The 15,091-nt window shown below is 51.7% G+C and overlaps 7 protein-coding genes across 7 annotated transcripts; 5 read left to right on the top strand and 2 right to left on the bottom strand.

Annotated features, from left to right (window-relative positions):
- Positions 1-556: 556 nt before the first annotated feature.
- Positions 557-1,686, top strand: ACET3X_001579 (uncharacterized protein; the record flags this gene model as incomplete). Its single annotated transcript, XM_069446885.1, has 4 exons — positions 557-597; positions 664-1,129; positions 1,177-1,570; positions 1,622-1,686. 4 exons carry the CDS (start codon positions 557-559, stop codon positions 1,684-1,686), a joined length of 966 nt encoding a protein of 321 aa, XP_069311821.1.
- A 627-nt stretch (positions 1,687-2,313) lies between these two features.
- On the top strand, positions 2,314-4,182 carry ACET3X_001578 (uncharacterized protein; the record flags this gene model as incomplete). The annotated part of the gene is made up of 2 exons (XM_069446884.1): positions 2,314-2,674; positions 2,918-4,182. 2 exons carry the CDS (start codon positions 2,314-2,316, stop codon positions 4,180-4,182), a joined length of 1,626 nt encoding a protein of 541 aa, XP_069311820.1.
- A 258-nt stretch (positions 4,183-4,440) lies between these two features.
- Positions 4,441-5,601, bottom strand: ACET3X_001577 (uncharacterized protein; the record flags this gene model as incomplete). The annotated part of the gene is made up of 2 exons (XM_069446883.1): positions 4,441-4,745; positions 5,241-5,601. The coding sequence occupies 2 exons, from the start codon at positions 5,599-5,601 to the stop codon at positions 4,441-4,443; spliced, it is 666 nt and encodes a 221-aa protein (XP_069311819.1).
- A 996-nt stretch (positions 5,602-6,597) lies between these two features.
- Positions 6,598-8,280, top strand: ACET3X_001576 (uncharacterized protein; the record flags this gene model as incomplete). The annotated part of the gene is made up of 1 exon (XM_069446882.1): positions 6,598-8,280. One exon carries the CDS (start codon positions 6,598-6,600, stop codon positions 8,278-8,280), a length of 1,683 nt encoding a protein of 560 aa, XP_069311818.1.
- Positions 8,281-8,575: 295 nt separating this feature from the next.
- ACET3X_001575 (uncharacterized protein) lies at positions 8,576-8,853 on the bottom strand (the record flags this gene model as incomplete). The annotated part of the gene is made up of 2 exons (XM_069446881.1): positions 8,576-8,648; positions 8,702-8,853. The coding sequence occupies 2 exons, from the start codon at positions 8,851-8,853 to the stop codon at positions 8,576-8,578; spliced, it is 225 nt and encodes a 74-aa protein (XP_069311817.1).
- Positions 8,854-9,964: 1,111 nt separating this feature from the next.
- ACET3X_001574 (uncharacterized protein) lies at positions 9,965-10,712 on the top strand (the record flags this gene model as incomplete). The annotated part of the gene is made up of 2 exons (XM_069446880.1): positions 9,965-10,003; positions 10,068-10,712. 2 exons carry the CDS (start codon positions 9,965-9,967, stop codon positions 10,710-10,712), a joined length of 684 nt encoding a protein of 227 aa, XP_069311816.1.
- A 561-nt stretch (positions 10,713-11,273) lies between these two features.
- On the top strand, positions 11,274-13,061 carry ACET3X_001573 (uncharacterized protein; the record flags this gene model as incomplete). The annotated part of the gene is made up of 5 exons (XM_069446879.1): positions 11,274-11,333; positions 11,383-11,981; positions 12,047-12,290; positions 12,342-12,666; positions 12,727-13,061. 5 exons carry the CDS (start codon positions 11,274-11,276, stop codon positions 13,059-13,061), a joined length of 1,563 nt encoding a protein of 520 aa, XP_069311815.1.
- Between the last annotated feature and the right edge of the window lie 2,030 nt (positions 13,062-15,091).

Below are 15,091 nucleotides of genomic sequence, written 5' to 3'. Positions count from 1 at the left end.
CATTTCAATCGATATGAGATATTGATAATCCTATGCTAAAAAGCTTATCTCATTTGACTTGTGCCTGGTCCGGGAAAGCAATTCTGGAGATACGCACTCTGAAAATTCCACAAACATTTCCTTACGAACCACAGCGAATACCTGCGGATCACAGATTCAAAGGAAGGCATACACTGGAAAACAACGAGAACTTTCGTACGTAGCACGCGCCTAACCGTCCCTCCGACCTGAAGAGGATGCGCGGCGAAGCTCGAATCACATCTGTACGGCGAACCGTCGTTCACGGCCACGCGAGATGCGATCATGTTCTCCACCAGGCGAATGTCCGAACAAATGCCGGGCGAGGGGCAGCTGGCAGCTCCTCATTGGATCGCAGACGTCATTGGCCTTCAGAAACTCTTTCCCCTCAGTTGCGCTGCGCTCTTAACAGAAACCTCAATTAATGCTATTCCAACGTCTAGCAACAACAAGAACCTCACGAACAGCTGCATCGTCGATATTCCGATCGCCCAAGTCAAACAACACACCCAGTTTCCTCATTCGGTCACTAGCAACCATGTCGACCGATCCGTCCAAGTACAAGCTCAACCACTCCATGTGAGTACCTGCATGGCATTTCCTGCGCCATTCCCATGTCATTGGCTAGCTACTCACAGTTTCCAGGATCCGGGTCAAGGATCCTAAGCGATCAGTCCAATTCTATGAGTTCCTGGGCATGAAGCAAATCAACCAGATCAAGAACCCAGACGCCAAGTTCGACCTCTACTTCCTCGCATACGATAGCCCCAATGCCGTCTCACATGGCAACCACTGGACCGATCGCGAGGGTATTGTCGAATTGACGCACAACTACGGCACCGAAGACGACCCGAATTACAAGATCAGCAATGGCAACACGGAACCACACAAGGGCTTTGGCCACCTCTGTATCTCGGTGGACAACATCCAGGCGGCATGCCAGAGGCTAGAGGATGCCGGATACAAGTTCCAGAAGAAGCTTACAGACGGTCGCATGCGCCACATTGCGTTCGTGCTCGACCCTGATGGCTACTGGGTTGAGGTGATTGGCCAGAAGCCATTGGAGGAGACGGAGAATGTCAAAGACACGGACACTGGCTCATACCGCATGGTATGTCTTGCCCCAACGGCTATATTGTGTCATGCTGACGATGATAGAACCACACAATGATCCGTGTCAAGGACAAGGATGCGTCGCTCCGCTTCTATCAAGATGTCATGGGAATGAAGCTCAAGCGCACTTCAGAGAGCCCAAACGCTGGCTTCAATCTTTACTTCCTAGGATATGGTGCTGATGCGCCGGAGACGACCGCGAATGGCGTCAACCCTGTAGCGGACAACGAAGGCTTACTTGAACTCACATGGAACTATGGCACTGAGAAGGATGCCGACTTCAAATACCATAACGGCAACGATGAGCCGCAAGGATTCGGTCACATCTGTATTACTGTAGATGATCTGGACGCCGCCTGTGCTCGGTTCGAAGAGAAGAAGGTGAACTGGAAGAAGAGGCTTACCGACGGTCGCATGAAGAACATTGCGTTCGTCTTAGGCAAGTTGTTATCTACTCGTCGTACAGAATGGCAACTGACAACATACGCAGATCCCGATAGCTACTGGATCGAGGTAGTGCAGAACGAAAAGCTCAAGACACGTAGCAATTGGTAAACGCGCGGCGCTGACTACCCGCGTGACTTGCATATCCCACTCAACAGCAGTTCAGCCCTCCAATCGTTGCAGATTACACCATAGGTAGCTACCCACGCTGCGCGACTTATGCGCAGCATAGTACCGTGACGGACGCGAGCGATCGCGGTACCACAACTCCAACTGGATAGCGCAATACATGCTGAGCTACACACCCATCTCTCCAAATGTTCCTCCTTTCTTCCGCTTAGACTCATGGCCCATGTCAAGTTTCTAAGGGCTGTATTCAGTAGTTCGCGAGATTGACCCTGCAGCAGCGGCGTTTCACCCCGTGGGGTAAAGGAGTGCGGGGTAAATACAGCCAACAGGTAAGGCTACCACAAAGAGGTTGTCTGACGCAAGCTACTGCAGGAGACCGATAGCGGCGCAAGTGTCCTCTTCGACGTACAAAACGGTGTGTATTTCTCCTGTGGGATCTGGCATTTGCATCTTTAATAGTCTCTTCACAAAACTGTACAGCATTGTCTTCCAGTACTACATCAGAACTACGGAAATCGAGTACTATTACTTCTCTTCATTGCATCCTTCTGTGGGTATCATCCCTCCGTTCTAGCCAGTCTTTGAGAACAAGTGCAGCAACCCTTCGACATGGCTATCCTCATGCATACAACGAAGCGAAAGATCTTGATACCCGAGAAAGTGTCGCCAGATGGCTTAGCATTACTGAAAGACCAATTTGATGTGGATGAAAAGAAGGGACTGACCCCAGAAGAGCTCAAAAAGATCATCGGCGAATATGACGCTCTCATCGTGCGTTCTGAAACAAAAGTAACAGCAGAGCTATTAGGAGCTGCCAAGAAGATGAAAGTTGTTGCACGTGCCGGTGTGGGTGTTGATAATGTCGATGTCCAAAGCGCCACTTCACATGGTATCATTGTAGTGAACTCGCCGTCTGGAAACATCAATGCCGCGGCCGAGCACACTATCGCGCGTGGGTTGTCCGAGCCACGTCAGTATCATGTCAGCTAACATGCTACAGTGTTAATGGCTGTAGCTCGCAACATTGGAGATGCTTCGCAGAGCATCAAAGCTGGGAAGTGGGAACGAAGCCGATTAGTCGGTGTAGAGGCGAAAGGAAAGACTCTCGCGATCGTCGGTCTGGGAAAAGGTTAATTCTGTTCATAGCCTTGTGATGGTCTAGCTAACGTGTTTCTTGTTGGACTCACGGTCGCTCGTATCGCCAATGGCCTAGGCATGCGTCTCATCGCATATGATCCTTATGCAAACCCAAACCTGGCAGCAGCAGCTTCAGTCACCCTCCGTCCAAGTCTTGCTGAGATTCTGAAAGAAGCTGACTTTCTCACACTCCACACCCCTCTGATTGCGTCAACCAAAGGCATGATCAGCAAGGCGGAACTAGAAACGATGAAGCCAACTGCCAGAATCCTCAACGTAGCGCGCGGCGGTATGATTGATGAAGATGCTCTGGTTGAAGCCTTGGACGCTGGTGTCATCGCCGGCGCGGGGATAGACGTTTTCACTTCTGAACCCCCAGAGCAAAACTCGTCCGCTACACGTCTGATCGCCCATCCAAAGGTAGTAGCAACACCGCATCTTGGTGCATCCACCAAAGAAGCTCAAGAGAACGTCTCAATCGATGTCTGCGAGCAGGTCGTTTCCATCCTCAGTGGCGAGCTTCCCCGCTCAGCAGTCAATGCCCCGATCGTCCTACCAGACGAATACCGTACTCTCCAACCCTTCATCAGCTTAGTCGAGAAGATGGGTAGCCTTTATACCCAGCACTACTCCTCAGCGAAGACAGGTTCTTTCCGCACAACATTTGACCTCATATACGAAGGCAAGCTCGCCACAATCAACACCACGAAACCCCTCTTCGCCGCTTTGGTAAAAGGCCTCCTTACCCCCATCACCTCAAGCGACGGCCTAAATATCAACATTGTCAACGCAGAGCTACTAGCCAAAGAACGCGGCATCCTCATCAACGAGCAGCGCTCGCGCGAAAACGTAGAAGACAAGCCCTACTCATCCTTCATCACTTTACGCGCCCGCGCTTCTCGCTCCGTGAGCCAACAACCCCGCTCCAGGAACGTTTCTCCATCTGCGGCGCGCGCCCTTCAGCAAGGCACAGCCGACAATGATGACCAGATCATTCAAGGATTCGTCTCTGGAAACAAACCATTCATTTCTCGCCTTGACAAGTTCAAAGGCGAATTCGTGCCCCGTGGAACACTACTCATATGCCGCAACTTTGATTCTGTGGGCAGGATTGGATATGTAGGTAATCTTTTGGGGAAAGCGGGTGTGAATATCAAGTTTATGAATGTGGCGCCGCTGGATGAGGAGGTCGAGGAGAGGATGAATGAGAAGAATGGTGAGGGGGAGGGTAGCAAAGAGGCGCTGATGATTCTGGGTGTGGACAAGCCTGTTGGGGAAGATGTACTGAAGAGGCTGATTGGAGATGAAGGGGTTTTGGAGGCTAGCGTGGTGAACTTTTGATGAGAGTGGTGGTGGTTGGGGAAGATCACGTTCGGGCCGATGGTGTTGACGGCGCAGTCGCAGCGTTCAACATGCTAGCACTGCTCTTGCTCGAATTTTTCATTTCATCCCATTCCCTTCATTAGGCGCTTGGATCTGGCTTGGTATATACAACAAAATACTTTGCATGCTTCATCAAATCCTCTCATCGTCTTATCAATAACTTGCGTACCCACACACGTCGTAGAATTATCGCGAACCATTTTTTCCAGAGAATATTTACATCTCACCCTTCTCGCCCTTCTCCTTACCCTCCTTCTGTAACTCCTTTATATGCGCATCGTGGTCGTCGACCTGCTGCTTGTCCGCCGCAATGTTACTCTCGCCATGACTAGCAAGGTCCTCGCGCCATCTTCCCTCGCCCCTTTCTTGCTCCTTGAGCTGTTCTTGCTTTGCGTTTTCGAGTTCCTCGGGGCTTCTTTGTGCGTCCTCTTTGATGCGTAGTGTAGGGGTGCTGAGGAATGTGCGGCGAGCGGTGAAAGCGATGCGCGTGCTTAGGACGGGGGTGCGCAGAGAGCGGGTTGCTGTGAGCAGAGTGCGTGGTGCCATTGTGAGGTATTTGGGGCGGGAAAAAGATGTGAGGTTTTTTAGATGATGTTTGGAGAAAGTCAGGTATGATGGTGAGATGAAAGAGATGTGAAAATGTTTTGTTGCGCAAAGACGGATCTCGCTGCCGTGTTCTGGGGGGCACCTGCATCGTCATATGCTGTGACGTCATTGCACGGGCTCAAGACAGAGGTTGCTCCACGCAAATGCCTAATGCGGTGGAGGTGCAGATAATGCGTCATTTTTCGCTTCGAAAATGAGGATTTTCAGTTAGTGTGGTATATACAGTTGGCAGCCTGGGGAAGCTGTTCCCGATGCAATGATGCTGTGACGTGATGCTCCATGTGCGCCCTGAACTGCCTTCAACGGCGCTCTTTTACTACTGTCTGTGACATGTCTTCATTACAGATATTTCACCTCCTGTGACGTGTACATCTATCCTGTGCTGTTCTTTGGCGCGCTGCCTGCGCCACTGCTCTTCTTGTCTGGTGCTCCTCCATTTCCACCAACATCGGGGCTGTTGGGGTCGCTAACGTCCTTGTTTCCGGGGCTGACGTTCAAGCTGTTTTCAGGGCCACCAGCCTCGCGGCCCGCTGTTGCTTCTGCCTCCTCTGGGCTTGTCTTGCTGGGGTCGAAGGCAGCGTCTGAGTGTGCGGCGCCATCGTCGGAGCCAGACTTTGAGTATTCGGTCGACCGAGGCTTCAGCGAGTCTTTGTCTTGTGCATCTTTTTGGGCGAAGCGCGCTGGCGTTGTGCTGAGGAAACGAGGGCGGGCGACGGCAGGGCGGACGAAGGATGCGCGCTGTACTGCGCGTACGGGCTGGATGCGGAACATGGTGAATGTGTAGCGGAGGGTGGGCGGCGTGTTTTGCGTATGGGAATGCCGAAAGGTTGAGTCGTGATATAAAGATTGGAGCGTGAGCAATTGCGGGGAGAGCAGCAATTGACGTGTTTTGGAATCGCGGTGACGAGTTGATGTGGTAGCTCGAAGCTTGTCAACGGATCCTCAGTCTGACGTCAATTCGACCAGCCGAGGCCGCTGTTCACGTGATGCACAACACAACCATCATCCGCACCGTCCTTGCCGAGTCTTTTCCACCCGCCATCTCCTTTCAACTACTGTATCATAGTTCTCGAATGCATGCACGTCGTGCTTTGGAGTGGCTCGACGCACGTGTCTGGGTCGGGGAGCTGCGCCCGTCTCCGAAATCCGATGATTCCTTCACATCTGCAGTTTGGAATCTTATCCGAGTCAAGCTTCCTTGGTGAATAGGCAGTCATCAATCAAACACCACTTGATTATTTTCATTCATTGACCATCCCGATTCCAGAAGGCACATGACTGTGCAGGCAGCACTAGTCGAGTCATAAGCTTTAGCGTACTAGGTAGCAATTGTCACGATGTTTTCTCGCATATAAGGCGTACCTTTTGCTTACCAGGTTTCGCGTCGAGGCATTCTCCAGGCTTACCGACTTCTGGCTCACAGTAATGCCCCGTATATGCGCCTGCTACATCGAGCATAGCTTGCGAGAGGTCTAGATTTCTTCTCGTGAAATCCGCAAGCTACGAAGAGATCTATTTAACAGCACTCCTCGAAAGTTATGGCTCGGAATGATATCAAAGCCATGCACAGGGTTCGTATGCCTTTCATTCTCCAGTGAGTCTGTGCTCAAGGCCGCCATTGTTTAACACCATTCACCCCTATACACGCACGGGACATTTTTCCTCAGATTCATATAAAGAAATCCTTGCACGATCTAAACACTCTACGTATCCGAAGCCTAGGCCTACTTCAACCCTTTCAATATACACTATACTCGAAAGTAAACCATGCCTATCTCAACATGGATCCCACCGCCGCCGCCAGACCCCGACACCTTGAAGAACCCACCGCCATTCGCTCCTTTTCCGCTCATCCAATTGCGATCTGGCAAGATCAAGAAGTCACTTGGAAACGGCAAGATCGAGACGGCTATCTACAAAGGCCCATTGACTGGTCCCGTTGAGATTTGCGAGACAGGTATCCCTAGCGATGAGCATGCATTCCATATGCATGGCGGTCCAGACAAGGCGCTCCTCCACTACTGCACGTCGCATTATGAGGAGTGGAAGAAGGAATTGCCGGCCTCAGAGCACCACTTCAAGCCGGGCGCCTTCGGCGAAAACTTGTTCAACACAGAAGTCAGCGAGATGAACTTGTGCATTGGAGATCGATTGGCCATTGGCGAGATCATTGTCGAAGTCAGCGAGCCACGAGGGCCTTGCTATAAGCTCAACCATCGTTTCGAGGTCAAGGATATGGCGAAGCGTACGCAGACGTTGTTGCGCACTGGCTGGATGTACCGCATCATCAAAACAGGTACCATCACCGCTGGCGACATGATTTCCTTGCTTGGGCGACCACATCCAGAGTGGACGGTTGCTCGGGTGATGTACTATCTCTTCATCGAGACCAATAACGTAGAGATGATGAGGGAGATTGTCCAACTGCCGCAACTCGGTTGGGACGTAAAGGGCAAATTCCAAAAGCGCCTAGACCGTGGTGTCGTCGAGGATCATAATGGCAGGTTGTTTGGTGGCGATGACGAGAAGATGGATGCTTGGCAAGAGTACCGTCTGGTTGAGAAGCGGAGGGAGACGAGCAATGTCACAGCCTTTGTCTACGACTCGGTTGAAGACATCCCGGAGCCACCACCCGTCGAACCCGGTAGTCATGTGAGACTGAAGCTTGGGGGGAATCTTGTTCGCGCCTATTCCGTCAGTGGCGGAAACTCGAAGCGCTTCGAGATCGGTGTTGCTTTGGATGCGGCCAGTCGAGGTGGCTCAAAGTACCTCCACGAGCAGACCAACGTTGGAGATGTACTGACGGTCAGCCGCATCACAGCAAGCTTCCCTCTCGCCAAAGACGCAGACCGGCACATCATCATCGCAGGCGGTATCGGCATCACAGCTTTCATGATGGCATTCCCATACCTCCAAGAAAGAAAACAAGACTTCCACCTCCACTATGCTGTCGCAGAAGAGGTACCCTTCGCTTCCAGGATCGCTGCTCTCGGACCCAAAGCAACAATCTACAACAAATCGAAAGGCCAACGTCTAGACCTCTCTGCCATACTCGCAAAGGCCGATCATCAGACACACATCTACGCCTGTGGTCCCACACGCCTCATGGATGCTGTTGTTGCGACTGCGAAATCCTACAGTATCCCAGAGGCATCTGTGCACATTGAAGCTTTTACCGTGGCTACGTCGGGCGATCCGTTTACGGCGGAGCTCAAGCAGAGTGGGAAGATCGTGGAGGTAGGAGCTACCGAGTCGCTGCTTGATGCACTCAAGGCTGTGGGTATGGATATCGATAGCTCGTGCGAGGTGGGCAATTGTGGGACATGTAAGGTAGATGTTTGCGGTGGTCGGGTAGAACACCGAGGAACTGGGTTGCTGGATGAGGAGAAGGAGGGAAGTATGCTGAGCTGTGTTAGCCGGGGCGTGGGCAAGATTGTGTTGGATTTGTAAGGCTTACGAGGTTACGAGTGGGCATTTGCAGTACCTTGATGCTTGAACAAAGATAGGTAATCCATGAATCACGAAAGCAGAGTACACCAGGCTTGAATATAATAAGATTGGTATCCAACAAAAGAAAATGCTATGCTTGTAACGCCGCAGACTCCCATCCCATGATGATGCAGGTATACTTTCAATCATCCCATCGCATATTCAAAATCAGATCCTCGACTTCCTTACTGCTCGGCCCCTTCCTCTCCTCTTTCCTCGGCAGCCTCTTGTTCCTCTCTCCCTCCATAAGAAAGAGTCACATGCTTCCGTTGAACCACCAGGCAGCGGCGACTGGCCACCCAAGGACAGCTACGTAGAAGGGGAAGTAGCTGTATGATGGTCAGTAGAGGTTCGTAATAAGAAGATGGGTGGAGAGACTTACACAGTGCTTGTCTTTACTAGTTTCTTGGTAAGGTCGGCGGCACGCCAGGCGTGAGGGGTCATGGTGATGGGGTTGCGGGCGAAGGGGTGTGGCTCTACCATGCCGCGGGCGACGCTGCGCCACATGAGACGGGCTTGGGTCACTGAAGGCATTGTGGTGATGGTGGTTTGGTTGGGGTGGTGGTTGGTTTGGAGTGTTGAGATGGATGTATTGGTTTCGCTGGGATAGACTCGGATCGAGGGTGCTCTTGTTGTCTTCTTGTTCTAGTAGAGGAGATGATCTCTATGCCTTTGGTCTGATGTGACGATGTGTGAAGTGTATCGTTGGTTGTTATTGTGGTGAACTGGATGTTGGATGGCTACTACAGCATGAAGAACACATTCTATTTATCAAACCTACATTACCAACCTACAAAGACGATCCTTCATCACGAAAGCTGGCATCGCACCACCAGAACATCGCGTGAGATTTGCAACCTCGTCCGCATCATCCTCACAGCCCTACGCCGCATCCCGAACGGCTGGCCTGACAGACAAGATCGGGCAAGTCAGGAACACGATGACCAAGATCCAGGCAAGCATCAAATAACCGCTTTCGGAAGCGTGAACAAGCGCTGTAGAAAGCAGTCGCTTGTTTCCGGAACTTGCTATTGGTTCTGGAGTGGCTGAAGGGACGGGTGTGTTGATGGTGGCAAGACGGTGGTGTGATGTTTGGCGGATTCTTCAGGGTCGGCACTCGCCGGCGGCATGACCCAGGGCAGCAGCGGCGCAGAGGTGATACCACGATGGTGTGACATGTCAACGCGAGGTTGAAGTTCTTGTAGAACGAGTTGATCCGCACCCGGCCTATTGCCGGACAAAGAAAAAGAAGCTGTGCCGGTGTATTTAATGGGTTGATGCACCTCTCGCGCGCGCATTGGCTCTGATGCCAGGCCCACGGTGCGTCTCCTAGCCTGTGTTCCTGCATATCAATGTATTCCGGATACCTCCTTCATGTCTACGAGCCAGATTGGACCCATATCCTTCATACTACGACGTGAGGTGTTCGATATGTGAAGTCCTGTCAGTTGAGCGATGCTTCTCCGTCGCGCCACGGTGCAGTTGTGACGATGACGCACCTCGGGTTAATGTTGTCACTCTTGAGGGCCCCGGACTAAATCACACGCCTACGGCCGCAACAAAACTTCACATATCAGACTCACACAGCGCACACTGAAAGACTCACTCACCTTCAACCAAGCGACTCAGGACTATAGCAGACAGAATGGCGACCGCAGTATTGGCAGGTAGCACAGGCCTCGTCGTACGTCCAGCGCAAATACTCACAATGACCTCACATGGCACCAAATGCTGACAGGGACACGCAGGGCGCAAACATCCTCTCCCAACTCCTCGCACACCCCGCCTTCTCCGCCGTACACGCGTATGCGCGCCGCGACCTACCCAACCCCGCAGGCTCTACCAAGCTTCAGCCTATCATCGCGACCGACTCTTCACAGTGGCCCAGCCAATTCCCATCGGCGCAGAAGCCCAGAGTCTTCTTCAGCGGTCTGGGTACAACACGTGCACAAGTCGGCGGCGTCGAGGCCCAGCGCAAGATTGACTACGATCTGAACCTCGATCTTGCCAAGTCGGCCAAAGACGCTGGTGTAGACACCTATGTCCTCATCTCATCCAACGGCGCAAGCCACACCTCGTACTTTGCTTACCCCAAGATGAAGGGCGAATTGGAGGAAGCCGTAAAGGGTCTGGGCTTCAAGCACACTGTCATACTGCGCCCGGGTCTGATCGTTGGAGATCGCAGCGACTCGCGGCCGGCTGAGGCTGCGCTAAGGAGTCTTGCAAAGGGCTTGAGAGGCCTGACACCTAAGATGACAGACTGGTGGGCGCAGGATGCCGGTATGATTGCAAGGGCTGCCGTCAACGCCGGAGTGCAGTGTATCGAGGGGAAGAAAGAGGACGGTGTTTGGCTGCTGGATATGAAGGACATTGTTGCGTTGGGCAAGGAGTAGGAGTGCGGAATAATTCTCGGGCATGAGCTTGCCCATACACGATACCCTTTTCACAGTTTTTTCCTTGATAGCTAATTGGCACTTGTCTGTAGTTGGAATTCCTTTCCTCAAGGTTCGTGGCTGTTTTGTCATGGCAGGCAAAAACTTACAAATCAAGTGCAGCGAAAAGCAATATACTGAATCACGTCGTCATACTGTTTCCTTTTTTGCATGTGGTTGTCCAGTCTCCATCCTACATGCATGCGATAATGCAATCAAAATGGCAAGCTTGATGGATAGCAAAAGCAGGTTTGCGACCGGAGATGATTTTTAATCACCATTGTCTTTGGTAGGGTCGCAGCTCCAACGCGACTTCCCCACCTTCCTAAAGGCACCTCCGAAGCTTGCCTTAGCACCAATCAGAACAGAGATTTAACACGGCATCGTACCACCCTCCTAGACCACTGACTACCCCTGCATTCCTTCGGCATTTGTGTCGCTCAAATTCCCTCTTTCACTTCCCGTCTTGTCCGATCCGCGTCTTACGATTCGCGTCTTCCAATCCGCATCTATATATACGACATGCCTCCCAAGTCCCAGCGAAGTAGAGCTTGTGCTCAATGCCGATCGAGACGCGTCAAAGTGTGTTCCTTAAACACATAACCAATTCGATAACTCATTCGTCCCGCAGTGCGACGAAACACCAGACACATGCAACCAATGTCGCCGTTTGGGCCTCACGTGCTCTGGGCCCCTCCAAGGCACCATCGTCATCGACATGACGGAGCGGGTAGCCAAACCAAGAGCGAGAAAGAAGAAAGAGACGGCAAGAGCTACAATGGCGATCCGTGGGAAAGAGGATGCTGAGCCATCAGTGGCCCCCCGTCCTATCCTCCCTCGAGGCGAAGCCTCAACCGGATCAAGCCAACCGCTGTCGTCGTCGTCGTCGTCCTCCTCCTCCTCAAACTCAATACCTCGTGCAGCACCCAGAGATGCCGAGAGAGTAGAGCAAGCTGTAGTAGCCATCCGCTATCAGTACAGGCCTCCTATGCTGAACCAACCTTCACGAGTTTTGCCGGAAGCTCTGGATACTGCTTTTCTTTCCCACTACATTGAGATGAACAAGGGTGGAAGTCAGTACGCGCCTGAAATCCAATGGCTCAGCCACATACCCCAGATTCATACCAACGCCAGAAAGTCTGCCGTTCGGTTGTCTCTTCGAGCAGTCTCCATGGCGTATTTTGGAAAGCATTACCACGATCCGAGCATCCTTGTTGACTCTTGGAGGTGGTAAGACATGTCCCTGTACGACCTGCATGTGAGATTCATACTGACTGCGTACACGCACCTTTTAGGTATACCGTAGCTTTGAGCGCACAGAGAACATCAATAGCAAGACTAAAGAGGGACACTATTCCTGACGAAGAAGAGGTTCTAGTACCTCTTATCATGTCCTTGTACGAACTATATGTAGGCGCAACTGCATCTGGTACCATGGCTCATATCGCGGCTGCGGCCGGGATAATGACCATGCGCGGGCCGAGCAACTGTGGGTCGGGTATCATCTGGCCACTGTTCAAGGGCCTTCGCACCTCTGAGGTGAGCTAGGCAAATCCATAGTGAACATTTTCTGTGCGCTGACGACATCAGGCACATAAATGTGTAGTCTACAACCAGGTGTCAGTCTACTCTGCGCCAGATTGGATGACACTACCCTTCATTGGCAAGCCACGAGATGCGCACCAGAGTCTTGCAGATATTGAGCTCCAGATCCCTCCTTGTATGGCCATCCTTGAGATATCCGGCTCAATGCGTGCGCTTTTCGCGACCCCGATACCGTCACATGTTGACGTTCGACCCGGCAAACGACTGGCATGCAAGTTGATGAGAGAGCTCGACGAATGGGCTATAGAATATCCTCACCTGGCCAGCCTCTCCAGAAACATACACGGAGCACCTACACTTATGGAGAGGGGTACGTCGAGAACCATCGGGCCAGAGGCAATCACTTCGAATTCACCTAAAACTTTCGTAGCATTGATCGCGTCGAATTACGTCGCAGACCGCCTAGTTGTGAGCATGCTTATTTACAAGATGCAAACAGAAGCAACCGCACCCCCGGAGCCATATGAGAAACCTCCTGCGCACTACTTCGAAGAAGCAAAGAAAGCTGCGACTTCTGTCCTAGAGGCTGCGTTGGAGATTGAACGGGCGCAAACTCCGGGCTTTGACTTGTTGCGCAGTATTGCGCCAGTCCTGGCAGTCGCTTTCTCCGCCCCAACCTCGGAGATCAAACAAGACGCGGTGGACATGATGAAGAGATGGGCAGGCAAGTTTGGCGGGCTTGATTCAATCGTCACCTCGCTTTGATGTCGGCCTGCATCTTCATTTGCATGCGTCAACTCGGCTTTCATCGTCGCGACTTGTGTCCTCGGCGCAAAAGCTCTACGATCATGGCGGATTGCTGTGACACGGCATTCCTCGGCCCGCCGCCTGAGATCGTGTTCTGAGCCATCAATCGATGCATATTCGCCTTTGGTTGCCTCCTCAACACTTCCAGACTTGTTTGGCACTGCTGTATGTTACGACGGCCTTTTTAATGTCTCCGATTTTTAGTACCGCTGTCGTACTGCATTGCGCAGCAGTCTCCTCGCCAACTTGACGTTACCTCTTGATACGGCCCATAATTCGAGTAATGATGCCATGAGCGTTGAATACATAGCAATTCCAGGTCGTGGCAGTGGTTGGAAGCGTGCAGCGAGGCGTGAGGGTTGACTAGATCAGGATCTTTTATTACCAATGATCCCTTCTGCCATTCTCATGCCAAATGTAGCGCCTTTGTTGTGGCATTGTCGTCTTTGTCCGACATACCCAGATACCAGCTTCTTTTATCCCTCTCACAGCCAGAGGGTAATCTTGAACATCGTCAGCTACCCTCGTCACTGACGCAAGATATTCTTACTACACGCCGTCGCCTGCTTACATGTAGTCTGATCAACCATCTCATGATACCAAAAACAACCGATAGATATCTATCGGCACGAATAGAGCCGAGAACATCAGAAGAGATTCTACAAGCCATGCTGGAAAGCCCATATTCTCGGAAACCTCCCCGCGCGTCACCGAAATTTCCATTGATTGCATCCATGCGCGAAGCAGAGATCAGGAAACTTCTCGCTGAGCACATGGCAGGGGAAACGAGTCGTAACAAGCACAAAAGGTCTCCACGAAGAGGAAAGTATCGATCTTTAGTTTCATCAGAATGGCTGTCAGATCTGTCGCCACCATCATCCCGATCAAGACCGCCGCCAGAACAGAAATCCCGCCTGTCACCATTATCCTACAGTGGCTCACAACCATTACCTCAAGCTCAACCTCCGAACAGCCGAAATTGGATTCAATCTTCGCTCAGTGTATCGTCATGCAGTCCGTCTGAGACTCACACACCACAGCCTCAGCCAACTCAAAGAAACTCTAATCGCAACCTCATTGAAGAAGAGTTTAAACAGGGTTTGACATGGCGCTCGCTTCCTGCACGACCATCTGGTATAACGACCACCGACGAATTGAGGCTTATAGAAGGCGAGATAGAGCTATACAAGATTAGGGAAGCTTACGAGGAATCTGTTGGCCGGAGGTTATTGGCCAGTTACAAGAAGAGGTGGCTAAGGCATGAGTATGATACTATCGTAGCGAGGTATGGTATCGAGTATCGGCGGAAAGAGGCTGAAAGGAGACAGAGCAGGGCGGGATGATGATGAGTGGATGTGCGTGGTCGCAATGTGTCATCTTGTCTACCTGTCATATTGGATCGTAAAGAACCTTCTCACTCAAAAGCTATAGGTATTCAAATATCACAACTTGTTTCAATTGAACATTGTGGAGTCCCCTAATTGCGGAGGTATGACGACAAGCGCGACGCTGTTGCGCGCTCCTTGTGCTGACCGCGAACATTGTGACTTACCAACTCGGAACCTCATGACCGTGTGGACATGTTGGAATCATTGCAATGCTGAAAAGTGGGCTCATCTACTGAACTATGCGAAAGACGATTCATGGAAATTTAATATCCCCCGTGGAGATTGTAGTCGGTGTAGGGATCACGGTCCGCTGCCGTCTCCACTAAATTCGCTTGTTCCCATGGATGTGGAGCGGTGATGCTTGGGATGCTTGTTTTGATGTCGAATATGCTTGGCCGATTCAGCTCAGAAGTGGAAGGAGAGACGATAAAGAAATTATGTCAGAGACGGTGTTGGTGATCAGATCTCCGAGCGCCGTGATTTCCCCGCAGTCACATTTCCCGACGTCTTGGCGTCTCAAGCACGCAATTCGCGCTAGGGCCAAATTCTCGTCGCGTCAAGGCGACATTCCGCACATTTGCAATCTATCGCCCGAAAGAC

The sequence above is a fragment of the Alternaria dauci genome, chromosome 1 (genome assembly GCF_042100115.1).
Source record: "Alternaria dauci strain A2016 chromosome 1, whole genome shotgun sequence".
Lineage (NCBI taxonomy): Eukaryota > Fungi > Ascomycota > Dothideomycetes > Pleosporales > Pleosporaceae > Alternaria > Alternaria dauci.
The sequence above is the reverse complement of the archived record's forward strand: the minus strand, read 5'-3'. Positions and strand labels throughout refer to the sequence as shown.